Source organism: Adiantum capillus-veneris, chromosome 30 (assembly GCF_014529385.1).
Source record: "Adiantum capillus-veneris isolate H3 chromosome 30, ASM1452938v2, whole genome shotgun sequence".
NCBI lineage: Eukaryota > Viridiplantae > Streptophyta > Polypodiopsida > Polypodiales > Pteridaceae > Adiantum > Adiantum capillus-veneris.
The window spans coordinates 87,688,853-87,707,719 of NC_140960.1; the positions used below are offsets into that span (position 1 = coordinate 87,688,853).

At 44.6% G+C, this 18,867-nt stretch overlaps 1 protein-coding gene across 1 annotated transcript in view; it reads right to left on the reverse strand.

The window, feature by feature from the left end:
• Positions 1 to 18,384, reverse strand: part of LOC147418356 (glutamate receptor 3.1-like) — a 44,718-nt gene extending 26,334 nt beyond the window's left edge. Inside the window, exons 1-6 of the mRNA XM_086507579.1 lie at positions 17,710 to 18,384; positions 16,471 to 17,524; positions 14,572 to 14,965; positions 9,136 to 9,416; positions 8,946 to 8,977; positions 8,456 to 8,865 (exon numbers count right to left, since the gene is read on the reverse strand). Of these exons, the coding sequence (XP_086363705.1) occupies positions 8,456 to 8,865; positions 8,946 to 8,977; positions 9,136 to 9,416; positions 14,572 to 14,965; positions 16,471 to 17,524; positions 17,710 to 17,986 (2,448 nt within the window). The 5' untranslated portion in view covers positions 17,987 to 18,384. The remainder of the gene's footprint in view (positions 1 to 8,455; positions 8,866 to 8,945; positions 8,978 to 9,135; positions 9,417 to 14,571; positions 14,966 to 16,470; positions 17,525 to 17,709) is intronic.
• Between the last annotated feature and the right edge of the window lie 483 nt (positions 18,385 to 18,867).

The following is an 18,867-nucleotide window of genomic DNA, read 5'->3' on the forward strand; positions in this document are numbered from 1 at the left end:
CAGTTCCATCTTATCTTGCACGTAGTCGTCTAGAGAGTCTTACACAGAGCACGGCTACACCATCCATGCACATCTGAGCCTCGACACCCTATTTTGTACCTGTGAGTCTTGGGCTGGAGCTGAGTGTGTTGCCACTCCAAAGTCTGTACATGGTCCTTTGAGTTAGTCGAGTCCACATGTTCTGGTCTACTGCTGTGTCTCTGTTATTATCCATTGTTTCTTGTATTTCATTCTGTTGAGAGAGTTTCTGTTTGTTGAGTGAGATTGTCACGCACATTGCACTAGGGGACACCCACACTGTAGAGAGCACGACGCATTATCCGCGCTACACTCCCCTTGTGCCTCTTTTCACTCATTGACAACGAACCGTGCACTTCGCGGCCGGCCAATCGACGTGAGGTGGGAAAAAGCAACCTTGGTGTGAGCGCAAGGCCGCCAAGGGGTGCACCCGCGGAAAAGAGCAGAACGTGGGTGAAGAGAAGACCCTTCTCTAACGCAGATTGCAAGCGAAAGAAGAATCTCAAGAACTCAAGAATCTCAAGACCCCCAAGAACCTCAAGACCCTCAAGAACCCAAGACCCACAAGACCCAAGTTCCTCGTGAACTTAAGAACCCAAGACTTCAGTGGATGGTCATCACCCGAAGCGGAATGGATACTTCGCATGAAGATGGTGAGCATGAAAGTGGCGAAGAAGAATTTTTCCCACAAGCAGGTTTTTCTGACCCTCCCACTTCCCCATCTACGCCAAAGATTACACTAACTCCTATGGAGGCTTTCGACAAGATGATGATGGACAGGAAGTTAGAACGCAAAGCAAGAACAGCAAAAAGAATGGCAGAAATTGATCGTAAGTACCACGAAAGAATGGCAACCATAGCGCGTGAGCGCGAGCAAGCACGCTTGGAAGCCAAAGTAAGAAAAGCCGAATTGGATGGTGAGCGCGAAGTAAGAGAAGCAGCATTTGATCGCGAGAACAAAGCAAGAAAAGCAATGAACGACAGACACATGAAAGAGATGTTGCAACTCTTTTCTCAAGTGCAGGCACAGATGCAAGAGATTCAGGAAGGAGACTCTCTGTCTCTTCTTCTCCCAAGCATGACACACATGATTTGCATGATTATGATATGCATGATGATTTGAATGACAATGATAAGCATGATGATTTGAATGATAATGACAAGCATGATAATGACAAGCATGATGATTTGCATGAAGATCATGTGATTGTTCACAAGGATGATGTGTTAGTTGATACTTTCTCTCATGAAGCTAACCTCATTGCAGAGACGATCGATCACGAAGCACCGATCTTGGCTCCCAAGTCGAGGTCCAAAGAACCCCCTCAGGAAGAACCAATCTTGACTCTCGAGCCTAGGTCCAAAGAAACCCCACCGGAAGAACCGATCTTGGCTCTCGAGCCTAGGTCCACAGAACCCCCTCCCCGGAAGAACCGATCTTGGCTCTCGAGCCTAGGTCCATAGAACCCCCCCAGGAAGTATTATGTGTGCGCATGACAAGTCAGCACGCATTGATCGAGTATTTTATTCGTGATCGTTTCCTGTATTATAGTCGGCGTCTTTATGTGATCCCTTTCAAAAGGCATGACATATTGTACGATGAGCACCATTCACTCATGATTGAGCACAAATGTATGCAGATTACTCATGAAAAGATGAAATATTTGCACCGAAGGAATTCACATTCCATGTCTCTTCCTTGGCATGACACAGTATCCGAGAGAGCACAAGAAGGATTGAAGGAGCCACAGAAGACTTTGTCGCTTTTGGCGCGGCCCAAAGAAGCAAGCATTGCAGACCTTTATGAAGTTCAAGTATCGCATGACCCACGCATCAGAGTGGGCCGGCGAAGAGTTCTTTCCAGGATTCCCGACGCTATTGGCGATCTCCCTCGACGCCATACACTTCGGTAGCAGTACCTCACTTTGAAAAGGAGGGGATGTCACGTGACACTTCTAACCCTATGTGCACGTGGACAAGCTACTTCATGACAAGGGTTGGGTTCAGTTCAGTTCAGTCAGTCTAGAATAGGAAGTGATCTGGCACTTTTGTGAGTTTGTTCGCAGACCGTGCATGTCCAGACACTTAGAGTAGATGCATATCCTCTGGTTGCACACAGCATGACCATCAGATTTCCATCAAAACCCATCAGTAGCATTTTTACAGTGCATAGACTTATTTTCCCTGTTTTTGACATTTTTCACTTATTATTTTTAAGTGACTTTTGTTGGGAACTAGGTAGAGCAATTTGACTAAGTGAATGTATAAGAAAACCTAGCGCTAGCACTTTCTGGCAGAAGAGTCAACAGGAGATTCGGTTCAACAGGCACCTTCTCAGCAAGACCCCCCAAGCATTTTAACTAGCGATTTTTGCAAGGAGATCCAAATTCAGCCTTGGCGTTTTTGCATTGCAGATCAGCACATCCACAGCAAGGCACAACAGATCCACAGCAAGACATAGTAGAAGCCCCAGCGTTAGCAAATTCCCACAACAGAGCCCAAATCAGCCCTAGCGTTTTTGCATCAGCCTGAGACCTCAGCGTTTTTGCAGATCTTCGCAACGGAATCAGCCCTAGACTCAGCGTTTTCAGTTTTCAGCAGTTAGTTTCCGAAGTAGAACCCCCGAACCTCGCAGATCTCACCTTCTCGAAGCAGATCCTCGCTGCACGGTCAGATCCAACGCAGTTTGCAGATTCAGCCCGGAAAACGCAGATTTTAGCATCTGCGTTTTCAGCGCCTCGTCGTTGCATCGTAGTCGTCGCCGTCGTCACCGACATAGAGTCAGAATTCAGCAGATAAAGATTTGCAGATTTCAACCCTTAGCGTTTTCAGATTTCAGCCCGTCTCGTCGTCGTCCTCATCGTCGGCAAGTCCAAAGCATTGTAGAGATTTCTGCAATCAATAGTAGACTGCTCTCGCCATAGAGAGTGGGACCTTCGGAGGAGGGTTTGACAACGTTCTGGTGTCATATTCTTCTCTCTCTATCTCTCAGTCTCATGTACCTTCATTCACAGTGTTCATCCACTTTGTTTGTGTCCATTGCACTCTCTCACTAAAGGAACAAAAGGCTCTCCCTTCCGTAAGTAAAAGGAACCCTTGAGCACAGTTCGGAGCACTCATCTTGAGCAAAGTTCAACATTCACTTCCGCTGCACTTAACACACTGAGAGACCGCATGGACCACCATCGGATGGTGTCTTGACAGGAGGTGACTTTGTCACACACGGGAGCGCATAACAATATAAAATACATTCGGATAAATAGAATTTATCACTTAATACTGAAGCCAGAGTATATAGAGAGAGAAATAGATAAAGGGAGAGAGATAGAGAGTGAGAAGATCGACACAGTACTGGGGACCAAAAGATGGGTTGGTCCCCCCCCCCCCCCCCCCCGTAATAGTATCTTTATTACTAAGGAGAAGTCTATACAAGCACTTGAACCGAACGTATTACCACGTTCGTTCTAGAATAAGACTTGATGGTTCTTGGAAGCCTTAGCTTCTGATTCCTAGGGCAAAACCCTATTCCAAGGAACTTTCGTTCCTTATTCCAAATCCTTGAGAACCAAGGTTCTCGCCTCTGGATCTCACCTTCCAGACTTAGGGCATGACATCCCTGCAACTCTCTTTTCCAACTCTGTTTCCAGAGTCCTCTTCTCGCAGAACAACTCTGCTTTCCCGGATGCGAAGTCCTTCCCTTGGGAATTTCAACTTTCGAATCACATCTCGAGAGTCTACCTCTCTTCGATCCGTGGACCTGCTTCCCAAACTCGGGTTCGAAACCCTTGGGCTGATCTGGCTCTAGTTCCTCAGAGCGCTTTTCTCCTGCAGAGGCTCATGCCTTCCTCTTCTCCTACTCCCTCACTAAGAGGAAGTACACCTGCAAACAAATACTCGTAGATCATAACATGAAAATGTTACCTTCAAAATCTCGACGCTCGAAACGCAACTCGGTTCTCGAAAAGCAATTCCCCGGAAGAGATCTCTACATAGAAAATCCTCTCTTCCAATCCTACACACAAAAGAGGTGTGTTCTCGGGTTCCTTCTCATAAATCATCCATGTCTACGATGTTTATGGACTGAAAACAGAGAAAAACAGCAGCTTGTCGCGATGGAAATACGCTCCGTAAACACTTCTTCGCGAGGGAACTCGCGCACTAGGTCTTGGCGACATCGGGTACACTTGGGAAAGTCCTGGGCATCACTGGCAAATGTCTTCTTTGTGGGTGAACTCTACAACAGCATCTCCTTCTTGCAGAAACTGATCCTCCCCTCTGAGTGAGGGCATGTGATGCTTTTATAGCTCCTAGCCACGGGCACAATAGCTGCTCACGTAGAGATCGCTACCGTTTTTTTTCTTTTTTCTTTTTTTTTTCTTTTTTTTTCGCTGTTCTGCCAGAAAAAGAGAGAGCTGGCTGATTTGTTGCCTTATTTATCAGATGGCTGCCCACTTATTAAGTGGGCGGCCGGCGTATTTTAAAAATAGTCTGAACCTGCCCAAAAACTCAATAAAACCTTATAAGTTAAAAACAATGCTTTCGCAGCACTTCCCAGGCGTCCCTGGATGCAATCACATGCACAGTTGCAATGCAAACATAGACTTCCTCGCGGGAAAGCATTTGCTTTCCCGAAAAGCAATCCCGCTTTCTCAGAAAGCATCTATTTTTCCTCAAAGTTTCCTCTGAACCCATCTTCATTCAAGTGCTTGCTTTTTCCTTGTACACAGTTCGGAATTTCCTCCCGACTATGGATATTCCCTTTCCGATGCACCCGTCACCCACCTTGTGACGCATCAGGAATACACATCACCTAGTCCTTTCCTACCAAACTTACGGTGCAATCTACTTCAAGATGCTCTATGTCACCCATCCTATGACGCATCAGAGATGTCCGTTCCCGGATGGTGGGATACTTCTTCCCGATGCTCCTTGTCACCCATCTGATGTGACGCATCAGAGGTACCCGTTCCTGGTGGCCTTACAGATATTCCCTTTCACAGTGCTCCCGTCATTACTCTGAATGACGCACTAGGAATATTCTGTACTCGGATGTCTCCAGTGAAAAAAACCCTCTGACTTAAAATTCCAATAATTCATTTAGAATTATTCTTCCTTGGTGTTCCAAGCGAGAAAACCCTCTCAATTATAAATCCAATAATTCATTTAAAATTATTTTTCTGTCAGATAAAGCCAATTTAGCAACAAACTTCATCCTCTGTGAAAAACACAAACCATGTGATTGCTGTCCACCCAAAAACGCAACTACAAGGTGATGAAAACACTTCTGTCCAGCGATTTTCAGCGTACTTGTACGCTCCCGGCATGGTTCAGAGCGGTGCAGAGGGTGTAGGGAAGGGTAGTGAATCAGTCACTGCCCCAGATGGACTGAAAACAGAGAAAACAGCGAGAGGTAATGGCTGAAATCTGAAGAACATGGAGAGAATACCCGCCGGCAATGCACCATATGCAAAGTCGAGAAGAAAGGCGAAATCTGTAGGAGCCATGCTGAGCGCTGCCCCCTTTGTCCTGGCTGAAAATAACGCGGGTCCATCTTCAAAAAACGCACCAACAGCCCTAAAAACGCAAGGGCCTGTTGTAAACGCTGTTGCCTTTCCTATGCTCAAAGCAGTGTTTGAGTGTGTGTCATAGTGTTTCGCCCAAGGACGCTTCTCTCACTCAAAGAACTGCAGGACTTGCAGAGAGAAAGAAAATTTAAAAATTAGCGGATTAGTGCAAAATCACAAAGCTCTAATACCGATGTCATGTGCAGCAGAATTGAAATGATGACAATTTCTAGAATTTACATTTCCATAAATCTTTACTTCTTTCCTTGCTTGAATGTGTGCTACTTACCACAAATGATGGTTCCTTTTAGATAGAGAATGAGAGAGAGAGAGAGAGAGAGAGGAGGAGAATGACATCCAATGAAGAGTCCCAACCAACCCTCTCAAGGGCCCCCACACCGTTGCCGATGTGGTATTTGCTTTTGATTGCGTAAATGGAATGTACACACATAATACCTCAATGCAAACTTTACTGACTCAAATGGGGAATGTTGCTGCACTAACTCTTCAAAATGAAGCGCCTCCGAGGCTGATTTGATGCACAACTGAAAGCTGGCTGCAAAAACGCAGCCAATCTACCGCGTAATGCAAGGCTGAAAACGCAGATGATGATGGAGCTGATGATGGACACCAATGGGAGCACTCGATGCGGCGAGGGAATGGCCGAGAAGAGGCTCAATGGGTTGCCGAAGGTCCGAGAGCAGGGAGGTTAGCATTAGCACATTCACCGCTTCTCTTGCAAGGAAAAGGGCTGAAAACTGATAACGCTGGGCTGATTTACTGATCCGGCGATGGAGGACCAAACCGCTAGGCTGAAAATGCAAAACACTCGTTTATCTACAAAGCGTCGGCTGATCTACAAAAACATTGGGGTGTTGTTCTAGCGCTAGCTCCTCTGTCTCCAAAACGTTGGGCACTCTGCTTCTTTTCTAGGGTAGGGTTACTTCTTAAGAACCCCTTAAGACTTAGGTAGAGAAAACTTGGCAGATAAAGTTATTAAAAAAAATCATAAAATGAATTATTCATAAACTTGACCAAGGCTAAGTTTCTGGGTGAAACAATCGCACTTCGGGCGACCCAAGAGTTTGATTGACGCGGGGAATGGCTCGTTGGATTCCTCTAACCAAAAAGTACATGCACGTCATGCCAGATGTCCACTGTAGTGTAACAACATCTATCAAAACGCTTGTACAAACCATTTATGCAAGAGGGTTCCAAAACTGGAAAACCTAATCTAATGGACTCGTCCGGATATGCAGGTCTTGCGAACAGGCTCACAAAATTGTCAGTATTAATTTTCCTAGTGTTCTAATTTCTAGACGCTCCTATCTAGGGATAGGTGCAAAATTGGCTCTCAAGGTCGATGAAGCATGTCCATATGGCACGCAGAGCCATGTGCACATGACATTGCCTTCTCAAAGAGGGCTTTGGGCCTTTGTGAAGGTCATAGATTACACTCATCTGCCTTGGGCTATTGGAGTTTCGCAGGCACAATCATGCTTTATTATAGAGTTCAACACACTTTAGCAAAAAATCCATCCATTGATACACTTCTTCCAATGCATGAGCTCTTAACAAGACCCTAGGACATGTCACAGGTCGCTTTTCACTGCACTCTCCGGCATGGAGCTACATAGATCAACAGATCTCAATGTCCTCGTCCCTCTCATAGATCACATCTCTAATATTTTTACCATTGCCACATCCAAGCCATTATTGAGAGCCATATAGCAGCTCCAATGAGGAGCTTTACATGTAGGAAGGAGCTTTACAAAGAAAGAGATTGATCCCATGATGCAACAGCCCATGAGAGATTTTTTGTGATTGTCATTACATTGACAACCCACTCACGAGATCAAGCTTTGGGAGATATGCTACCAGTTGGCTCTATTGCTTCACTTATTGTCTACATTTTTACCATTTTTTACCTAAGGCTTTTATATTTCTGTTCTAGACATTTGGATCATATGACAAAGATGCAATTTTTGCTCTCACAATTATGTTGGCCTTTCACAGACATATATAAATTTTCAATTCATTTGATCTCTTCATTGCTACCTCAAGTGGAGCGATATCGGTGGGAGCCCACCTACAGAAGGGCACACAACAGGGCACCATCCTCTGTGTCACACATGATCTACCAGACATATTTGATAGCCGAGTGCATGATCGCGTTCTCCTTGTGGACCCTGTGGCACCCATGGACTATATCACCAGCCGGCATCACTACTACAACAGCAGCCATGGACAGCTTTCCCCACCGCACACCAGACCTTTGTACCACTACCTTGTAAAAATGCAAATGTCTCTCGTCCTGTTCAACAGATCTCCACCAACACCCTATAAATGCAAAAACGCAAGTGACAAAGGATCCTCTACGACAAAAAGACAAACGCAAGTTGCCCTGCTGCTCGCAAAAATTAGGCCCTCCTAGAGCTCTCGAGCAAACAGCAGGCATCACCAAGGCTGGGGTCTGATACCATGTCAAAGGAAGCAACTGAAGATGGGAGTATGGCAACAAGAGGCAGGCGACAGGAAAAAGAGATTGGGCAAAGCCTATTGGGCACCTTTGTACAAGTGATCTGCAGACACAACGACCCTCAGGTCTGATTGGGGATGAACATAGCTGCCCAGCTCCCCAAAAGTTATCCACAAGCCCAAATAAATGGAATATGAACAGTCATTAGCCCAAGACTGGGCACGTACTGAGCCCAAACCAAATCTGGTCTGACCAGACACGATCCAAGAACGACAAACTGACTCATCATGTACACATATTTATATTCAGATTATTTCGCACTATCCTTCATTGGGCAAACTGTCCCAGAATTGAAATAAAATTAGAACAAAAACCTGAAAGCTCAGATACTTACAAAGGCCCAACCACTCTTGGTGAATTCCTGACCAGCAGTTGTGAACTCATTGCTGCCTTCTGAAGCCAAGAACAATTGCACATAAGGCAGCTCATCAACAATGGCTGCTACCCCTCCATTATCTGCTCCCAGGCGAAGAGCTTTTGTGTACATTGCTTTAGAGTTGAGAGGCAATAGCCTTTCTGCTTTAATACCAAGCTCAACAAGATAATCTTTTACAAAAGACCCCATCTGATAACCGATTGGCACATCACTTGCTAGCAAGCTATGGATGCCTAGCATAGAAGGCGAGAGTTGTTGCACTGTCAGAATAGATGTCAAGCTTGCCGTGTAGCTTGATGTGATAATCAGTACTACAAATAGCCATATAATCACCACAAATCTCCCAAGAAAGCTTTTCATCTTCTCCCCTGCAGATGATTCCATGGCCATTATAAGAGTATAACCTTAGAAGTGAGCAAACATAATAAGCAGATGTTCAGATGCTTACTATGAGCAAAGAAAAGAGTTGAGAAGATGAACCTGCCAGACATGCACAAATCAGAAAACTAACTCACTCTCTCTCTCTCTCTCTCTCTCTCTCTCTCTCTCTCTCTCTCTCTCTCTCTCTCTCTCTCTCTACACTCAAGTGGACTAACAATTAACGAATACGATACACACACACGAGACAGAGGTCGCACCAAAGAGAATTGACGATTTGCTTGCGGGCGCGGCCACGGAAGGCGTAGTTGAATTTGTGCTCGAGCATCCAAATGACAGCGCCAGTGAAGAGGAAGAAGGTACCGATGGTAAGCCAGAGGGCGGGGGTGAAGGGCTGCAGGAAGGCCCATCGGGTGTTGGGGCGGGTGCTGACAAGCGGCACCACGATCTCTAGCCCGGACTCGATGTAGGGCTGCGTGAAGTCCACCAGGTCCAGCCTCTTCTTCGTAATGGTCGCATCACCCACCACTGCATCAAACTCCTACACAACATAAAGGGCGCCAAATCAAACGTCCACATTTGCATTCGAGTATTTGAGAGTATCAATTCACACACGCGCGCACGCGCCGCGCACATACAGAGAGAGAGAGAGAGAGAGAGAGAGAGAGAGCCCGAGGGCCTCAGTTTAGTGTGCGTGTGTATGTGTGGAGAATTGTGGGCCCCCTGGTATGCAAACTTGATTTTGTTACTAGGGGAGTACAAGGCGATGGGTGGGTTCAGACTTGAGAGGCAGAAGAGAAACACCCTGCCACCACTTCGAAGTTCCATGCGGAACACAGAATTTCTCCGCTCTTCCGCCGCCCTAGCATACACACAAGACGGTAGCCGTAGGGGTTCCCTTTGCTTGCATGGCGCGGCTCCATTGGTTGGAGAAGAAAGGCATCAGGGTGGAAGTGTTCACGGGCGAGGGGGCGGGGGGTCAGAAGAAAAAGAGGGCAAGGTGGAAGAGAAAAAGGGCAATTCTTCCTCAACGTGGCTACGAACAAGACAGCCACGTCAACACCTTCCACCGCCTTATGCGAACAAGGCAGCGAGTGAGGAGATTTTGATTGGCTCGCAGCCTCGTGATGTGAACCCAGCCTATCAGATACATTGAAATTATATAGCTAACAGGGTTGTGTGCGCATTAAGGTGGCATGTGAAATGAGTGTCGAATAAACTAGAGTGGACGGGCGTAATGTTAGATGATGTGCCCCCGATCTAAGAACTAGCATGAGACAAATGTTTAAACAATGAATGTCTACACTCCTCCTTGACACTCCTCCACTACCATAAAAGAGCTTGTAGAAGTATCCCACTACCTCTAAGAGAGAAGATATGATCTCCCTTCTTCTTTTTTTGTTTTTTTTCTTTTGGTGTTTTTTGGGGGGGGGGGGGGGGGGGGGGGGGGGGGGGGGGGGGGGGGGGGGGGGAGGCTGGGTGAGTGTGTGTGTGTGTGTGTGTGTGTGTGTTTGAGAGAGAGAGAGAGAGAGAGAGACACTTACTGTTGTAGTGTGCACTTCATAGAACCCTTGGATACTTGCATATGTTTTCTTGACCTTTTCTCAAGACATCAATTATAAGGAGAAAAATATGAGAGAGGAGGGACAATTTTTACCTATCCAACGTAATCTTAACTTGAGACATGCTATATTGAAAAGAGAAAGAGGAAAGAGAGAAAAGGTGAAAGCATTGCATGGAATCCTTAGTAGGGAAAGGCATCAATGGAAGGTCTTAGGTTCAATATTGCTATGTGAGATACTAATAAACTTTACCAACAAGAAAAAGAGGGCAGGATGGGTAATGTACAAGAGTCTCTGATCATGCAGTTTTCACGTTGACAATGAAAATGTGTGGCATGCATTAGCAAAAAAAAAGGGAACAAGGAAACCTTTGTTATTCAAATAGAAGTTCCCAAAATCCTCCCTATGACCTATACATAAGACTTAGAATTGTCTTGCTCATAAAGGGACCACATTCCATGCTAGGCTTTGTCCTAGCAAGGGAGAAAGAAAAGGCACTCTTGATTGGATAGAATAGATGGGCATGTTTAATCCAATCGTGGCAAACAATACTTTGCCATAGTGTGAGCTCATTTTATAAAGCCCTATTGATATAGGATGCTGCTCTTATTCAAGGTTGAGGCCAATAATTTTTAAATGACAATCATTATTGAAATGGTGGTAGCGCTTCAAGCCAGAGTAGAAAATTTGCTCAAGAATGGCCTTCGATGCTTCCTTCTCAAGCAGCTTTAATGGGCCTATTTGGCTCTACATTCAATTGTTTAGACGGAATCACCACACATTCCATTCAAATGTGACTCTAGAAGGAAATGGCTAGCCTGCTTGCGCCCCAAATGGTGCTCCCCCCTTCCTCATGCCCTATCCTCTACGAGCCACTCTGTTGTTGCAGCAAGGGAGTACCTGTTGTACTCGGGCATGATCTGCAGTGCTGTACCAGTACGAGATAGAGAGCATAGCTTGTGCACACATTGTACTCCTCTGTTGATTGGGCCTCGCGGATGCAGGTTCGCTGTGTTGCACTCATTTCCACCTGCGCCCTTATGGTGCCGTTGCTTCCATTCACCCGAGCATTTTCGTCATGCTTTTACTTCACGGCGACACACACACATACACAAGTGAGCCTGTGTGTGTGTGTGTGTGTGTGTGTGTGTGTGTGTGTGTGTGTGTGAGAGAGAGAGAGAGAGAGAGAGAGAGAGAAGAGAAAAAGAAGAAGAAGAGAGTTTTAACGTCGAGGAAACTATCCCAAGAGACAAATATCTAGAGATATTACAAGTGGAAAGCAAATATCTAGAGATATTACAAGTGGAAAGCAAGAGGCTTTTTTTTGCCTTGCCTTGCCTTTTCCTCTTGAGCCCCAAGCGAAGGGATCTCTCTAGATTCCATCTAATCCAAACGTTTGGACTACCTATTTCAAGCACCTTCCCTAAAGTATTTGCAGGTTAACATGATTATTGGCTACTGGCTCTACTACTTTTGTTTTTCATTACATAGAATCTCCCCAAGATCCTTTAGCATCTCTAATTAGCATGTCCATGCACGTCACCATTTAAAACCAATGTTAATGAGTAGCATTTGAACTCATCACGTACATACTATGAAACTCAACCTAACCCACTAAGCTATATGCCTGCAGTCGTCCTTGAGTTCCCTTTGAGCCATAAAAAAAGGATACACCCGCCCGCCCGCCCCCCCCCCCCACCCCAAACTAATTAATTAATGACTTCTGAAAAAGTCGTTTTGGCTCCCTATTGGGGTCTTGTACGTCTTCTTGAAATCCTCTACAAATTTCACGTTCATCCAATTCTATGATGGAAACCTTTTCTGTTTAATAAGGAAGATGAGCCTCTCACACTCCTCACTCTTAATGACCCGAACAAAGTTAAAACCTCTTTATTGGTGAATTGCTTGTTTGACTATGGATAGAATCCTACCTTATGAACTTTTGATCTTCTTATGGGTAACAAGATGTTTGAAGCATTACACTAAGAGATGTTGCTCGGTCAATTAAGGGTTAGGGAATGGACACTTAGTGTCCATTCCTCATAATACGTGCGACCCCTTGGCGATCGGCGGAGGCCGAGAGCCATGGGGGAGTAGGTATTATGAGTGAATGGACACTAAGTGTCCATTCCCGACTGTCAAGGGTCTGGGGAAGGGGGGCCAACACCATTTTTTGAGGGAGTAAGCAACACATCAATGACCAACGCTGGTAGAGATTGAAGCTTGCAGGTGCACTCAGTCATTGTTCAGAATATTGCATAGAAGTTAGAATTACAGAGCCAAGATTGGTTGCATGGAAAATCATCACCCATTATGCATACTAAGGTGTCAGCAGGAGGTGGTAATCACGCTACTGAGATGGTCGGCAATGATTGGCTGTTGTGATAGTTGCATCAACTTGATTCCAGATGTTGAGGTGTCAGGAGCAGGCACAATTCCGATCGTTGAACTGGTGCATGCTGAGTGGTCGTCACCTGCAGCTTTTTTGTGTGCTGACTTGGCATACATCCTGCGGCTGCAACACTTCATTCCGTAGGAGAATGGACAGTGGACGGAGGGCTCAGATTGCCAGCCCTCCGGCCCCGGACCTTGACGGAGATTGGATTACCATCTTTCAAACCAAAAATAATGTTTGGTTTTCTTCTCACCTTGAAGAAAAGGGATGGATTTGCGTCCTCTCTATTTAGGGTGGATTCTCTACTGAGGTGGGTACTAAGGATCCTAGCTTTCTCCACTGTGGTTGTTCGTGGGAATTTCATAAAAAAATTTCTTTCCATTGAGCTAGATTTGATGATATTCTTTAGGAATAGTACCCTACCATCCTTGATTTTTTTTGGGTAGTACTCTTAAAATCTTTTTGTGAACCTATATGATTTAAAGTTGCTCCTTCTTTTTCCTTGGTCTAACCCTCTTGAGTAAAACTCTCTTTACTTCAATAAGAGTATGTTGTTGGGGTCAACCCAAGTTGTAAACTATCAATTGTGCCTAGCTATGAGGCTTGCATGAATTGGCTAGACCAAAGGTCCCTGACACCTTATGGGTTTTGGGTCTGTATGGCTAGGCCAATTTGTGAAACATTGTAGTTAAACTAGTATGCGTAGGAACATTCTGGGACCTTCAATGGTATCATAGCCATGGTTCGCGCGCAGCCCAAACTTTGAGTCCATAGAAAGGGACATGTTAAATTGTGGATGACTTTAACCTCTAAGCCCAAAAAAAAAAAACCCAAACCATGTTGGTACTAAGGAGGCCGGAGAATAATTCCCAAGTTTGGCTTGAGGAAGCGGTTGTTAAGGTAGGCCCAACTTGCAACTTACCAATTGTGGAGAATCCCAATTTGTAGGTTTGAGTTGAAGGTTGGAAGTCTCTCATTTAAATTGTTCATCTTTTTCCTCAGTAAAATTAGATATAGTTTTCTTACTAATGAATTCCTGTTTGTTAAGTAAAAGTTAGAGGTGATCTCAAAGTGATCATCAAGCACATGAACCATTGATCCCTCCCTTACATTAAAAATACAACATGCTTTGGCACTGTAAACCATGAAACCATCTAAATAAAAAAGATTTTGGGTCAATCATATAGATTTGTAAGTTTGTTGATGAGATTTGTAGGATTTTCGTGTGGTGTCTCATGCTCTATAGCAACCGATAGTGTAATAGTAGATAATTGAGAGATCATGGGAGAATGTGAGAGAGGCTTTATATGTGGAGAGGAGAATGTTAACATTATGTTTAATGATCTTGCTAATAATATAGCAAAGAGGATTTTGTAAAGGAATGACATTCCACATTGTATGACATCATGGAATAGGTCAACATAAAACAATTTCATTCCACTGCGGCACATTGTTGGTATGGCATCATGGGATATGCCATGTCGACAAAGTGTTCACCAGATCAACAATGTAATAAATTGATTATAGAGAGTTAAAAAAAAAACTTGACTAAAGAATTCAATTTACTTCACTACTTTTTATTCTTTCAATGTGTTTGATGTATGTTCTTGAGTACGTATGCTTGTCATTAAAGCTAAAGACATAACAACAAGCCCCATAATTAAATTTTTCCTTATGTTTAGTGTTGATATGATTGAAAGCCTTTAATAGCAAGAGCATTAGAAGTCACAGAGGAATACCTGGTTAGCAAGCTGAGTTATGAGATCATCATAAATTGGGGTGGAGTTATCAGTTCCCATGACCGTGACAAATTGGTAGGTTACAGCATACGGTAGGTAGCGTATTGCAGCTTCAAAAACATTGATGCAAAAACCACGAAAGGTGGTTACATTTGTGTGGACATCAATTGATTGTCGAATAAGCTCCTTATAACCAGCTTTCTTTGGTACACCTATCATCAAGGGCCTTCCATTTTGAGGTATCACCCATCCTCTTGGTACTTGAATCCCTCCTCCTGGCCACACCACATCGGGGAGCTTAACTGGACCTTTCACTTTACTTGGCAACTGATAATTAATAGCCTCATCAACATCCACAATACTTGTATCCATTGCACTTGAGTGAGGGGCTTGACTATTCAATAAAGTACGAACCAAATCATTATAAACAAGCATCACATTTTAAAACATGTACTATATCACATGACTTAACCAAAGGAAATTATCAATACTCAAAAGATGTATACTTCATGTATAGCATAGAGGTGGTGGGGATACTTTAAAGAAATCCATAGTGTAAATATAGCACGCATGTAGCGGTATAAGGATGCAATCACGTGTGCACCAGTTTCTTGTAATATGTTACTGATGCAACTATGCCAAAATATGCACAGTTACAAAAAGACTTGCATAGTTACATGTAAGACAAATAACTAATGGATGTGTGACCATATGTGGGGCAAAGTTTTTTCAAAAAGTAGCTGATAACTATCGCCATGCAACCACATCATTAACTTTAATCTCTTAAATGCATGCGATATAGGGGACATCGATGAGTGAGTGCCCCTAGACAAGTAAAGTTCACTCACTTATGGACTCATGTGAACCACATTTTGGTGTAACTCACCAAAAATATCATCTTTACTAAAAGAGAAGTTCTTTGCTTTATGATTAGCTTAAGTTTGGCTCATAGAGTCAGAAAGGTAGATCACAACCTTGTTGAAACATTTGCCTTTAGGACTAGTGAAGCTCCAGCCTCCAACAAAATAGTCTTTTACTGGTTAGTAGTTACAATTTTAGTCGAATTCCACCTAATGTTCAAACTAGAGGCATCAAGCAAACAAGTTTGGCAGAGTTTGTGGCAATTGATGGATGAGGACTTCGCATTTTTGCACATCTTTCTGATACCAATTCATCTTCCTTTTGCATTGAGAAAAAAAGGAGGAGAAAAGACATGTACAGAGCTCCTTACTTAGGCAGTGGTCACACAATGCATAGTTATGAGTTACTTTATGCAATGATTGTGCCTCATGCATGGCCACATGTGCACCATGATTTGTGTTATATGCAACTATGCAAGTCTTTTCGCCACTATGCCGATTTTGGTTGAGTTGCACCAGTAACACATTAGTGATACCCAGTACACGCTAACCACATCCTTGCACAAACCTAAAGACAAAAGTAGAGTAAGCTTGTTTTGATTGGATATGATCATTGGTCATGGAATTGCCAAACATGTTGATATGGCATAGTGCAGATGGTATTTCTCCCAAATGCATCATCGATGCGGACTCTGGATATGTGTCCTTGAGCCAAGTAAAGGTTGTGAGGTTCACCTAAAGCTGTTGGTTTGATCAGACCACAACTTGGACCTGACCGTATGCTATATAGGATGAATTGCGATTGCGAGCACAGCGACGAAAAGCATATGCAGATGATTTTCTGACTGAAGCAATAGCTTGGAAAGTTTCAGCTTGTTTTGCAAGGAAATTGTTGGCAATGTTATAAGGGTGGATAAGGGCAGAAACCATTTAGTTCCTGGCTTGCACTTTGTTCATAACCAGTTATAGTAGATAGTAGATAGTAGATGGTAGATACATAGTAGATTGCAGATAGATACAAAGCTAGTTTTCTACTTACATGGGATTGCCTTTAAGGTCAGGTGGAAGTGCGGTGATGCCGCCATCCTCCAGCCAGTAGCCTATAACACGCATTCCTCGGCCCACCGCATTCACAATCTCAAATGACACTTCTTGCATATCCCCCTTCTCATCCAGCTCCACTCTCCCAATAGTGCCATTAAACCTTGTTTGTACCATTGCCTCCCTTAACTCATCCCCCTCCCTGAACACTTTCAAAAGTGCCAGTTCTGACCTCCTCATATCTACCTCCTCTCCCTCCATGCCAGATTGGCTTTCAAATGTAAAATTTCCTCCTCTACTCAGATGTGCCCTTAAGCCCTCAGCTAGCAACCACACCGAATCATACGCGCACATTGCATATACATTTACATCATTCCATATCAGCCTTGTGCTGCCACTGGAAAGTCTCTCCCATTTCTTGGACAATGCTTGCTGCTTTGGTGATGGTGGCAGATACCTCCGCATGCCTATAATCCCCTGTGTTGCTCTCACCACCGGCATGTCAGCATGCCGCATGCTCATCTCTATAGAGTATGCAAGCAAGTCTGTCACAATCCACACAAACCCAGTGTTGATCATGCCGAGGTACTGGGCTTCAGCGAGCACGCGGAGCCCGATGCTTTCTTGTGCATGCATGACGAATATGCGGGATTCCATCATGGCAAGTTTAGAGAGGATGCTGCCTATGCCGTTCCTATCGATTCCGGGCGATAATCTCTCTCGCCGGAACATGCTAGGGCTTACTTGTTGCATGAGGGCATCCTCCAAGGCAGTGATTCCGTTGGCTCCATAGTCATCATCTGTGTATAATGCGACTACAGTTCGCCAGCCATAGAACTTGATGAGGTCGGCCACCGCTCGCATTTGGTACACATCACTGTGGGATAATCTGAGGAAGAAAGGATATTGATGCTCTGAGAGTGCGGGATCGGTGGCGCCATACGAGACAATGGGGACTTGTAAAGTGGTGCACATGTGAGCGATGAAGTGGGAGCCAGTGGTGGATTGAGGGCCGACGATTGCGACGACTTCTTGCTTCAGCAGCTCCATAGCTATGCAGAAAATTGAAATCAATAAGGAAGGTAAGCTTAATTACTTCACTGCAATCAGCTTTAAGTGAGTGCAATTAACTACACTATCTAGGTCTCTCGCTATTGTGTGACGTTCCACAAATGCCATGTGTGTGTGCGCGCGCCCTTGCTCGATGAACCGATTTTTCTTGTGTATTGATATATACCTGATGCAGTAGCTTGGAATGCATTGTTGTAGCTATCGGCGCTGATGAGGGAGAGGCGAGAGCCATTGAGCCAGCTACTATCAGAGCTGACGAGCTGGTTAATGTCTGCTATGGCAAGCTCTATGGCCTCTTTTACAGAAGGGCCGATTGTTGAATCAAAGTCCACCAAGGCTCCTATGCTTATGTTCCTGAGAACATTCTCACCATGCCCGCTGTGCAGCAACAACAAGCAGCATATGAGCAATGTAGGCCAAGCAAACCAGTATTGAGCACTCATTCTCGTGGATGCTTAAAACCAGAGAATGTGGGTCTTCCATGATACTTTCTTTTTGAGTTCCTTCAGGGCCATATTCATGAACTATTTGTGAGCGTACGTAAGCTCCTCACGCTGAGAGCATTAACAAGAGGACCTTGGCTTTGCTCTATAGCGCCGTTTGTGTGTCTTGTAAAAATATTGTGTGTGTGTGTGTGCACACGAGAGAGAGAGAGAGAGAGAGAGAGAGAGAGAGAGAGGGTTCGAAACCGTGCAGACTGCAGAGCTTATATGGCATAGCCTAGGGGGCGGCGAGAAAGGAAAGAGGAGAGAGAGAGAGAGGAGACACATGCAGTTGTTTGCACTGTGCAGGCAGGTGAGCGTGTGTGTGTGTGTGTGTGTGAGAGAGAGAGAGAGAGAGAGAGAGAGAGAGATAACTGCAGTCGATCGTGGCCAGCAACCCTGGCAATAAAAAGGCTACTTGTAAGGTAATTAAAGGAATTAAAACAGCTGGTAGGCCTAGCAGATTAATTGATAGGACTCCGGGATTGCTCTCGCACCCTCATAAAAGGAACGATACGAATTTGAACTGGCACCGAGGGGAGATCCACCATGTTAGGTTATGGTCATGTGAGGCTTACTTATCAGTAAGCCTCGACAACTCTGACCATGGTGATTCAGACGGTCATTGTTATAAATAGCAAGTAGTGAGAGGGAGAGTGAGGCATAGACGAGAGAGAGAGAGAGAGCTGACCGACAAGAAACCGGCATAGTTTGAAAACTATGCCGTTTTAAGCATAGTAACAATACTAAGCCGGTGGAAAGTTGCAAGCTATCAACGATGCTCGGCACTTGTTATAGGCAACTAAGCCTCGCCTGAGCATAGCTTTAGTGTTGTTGTAAAC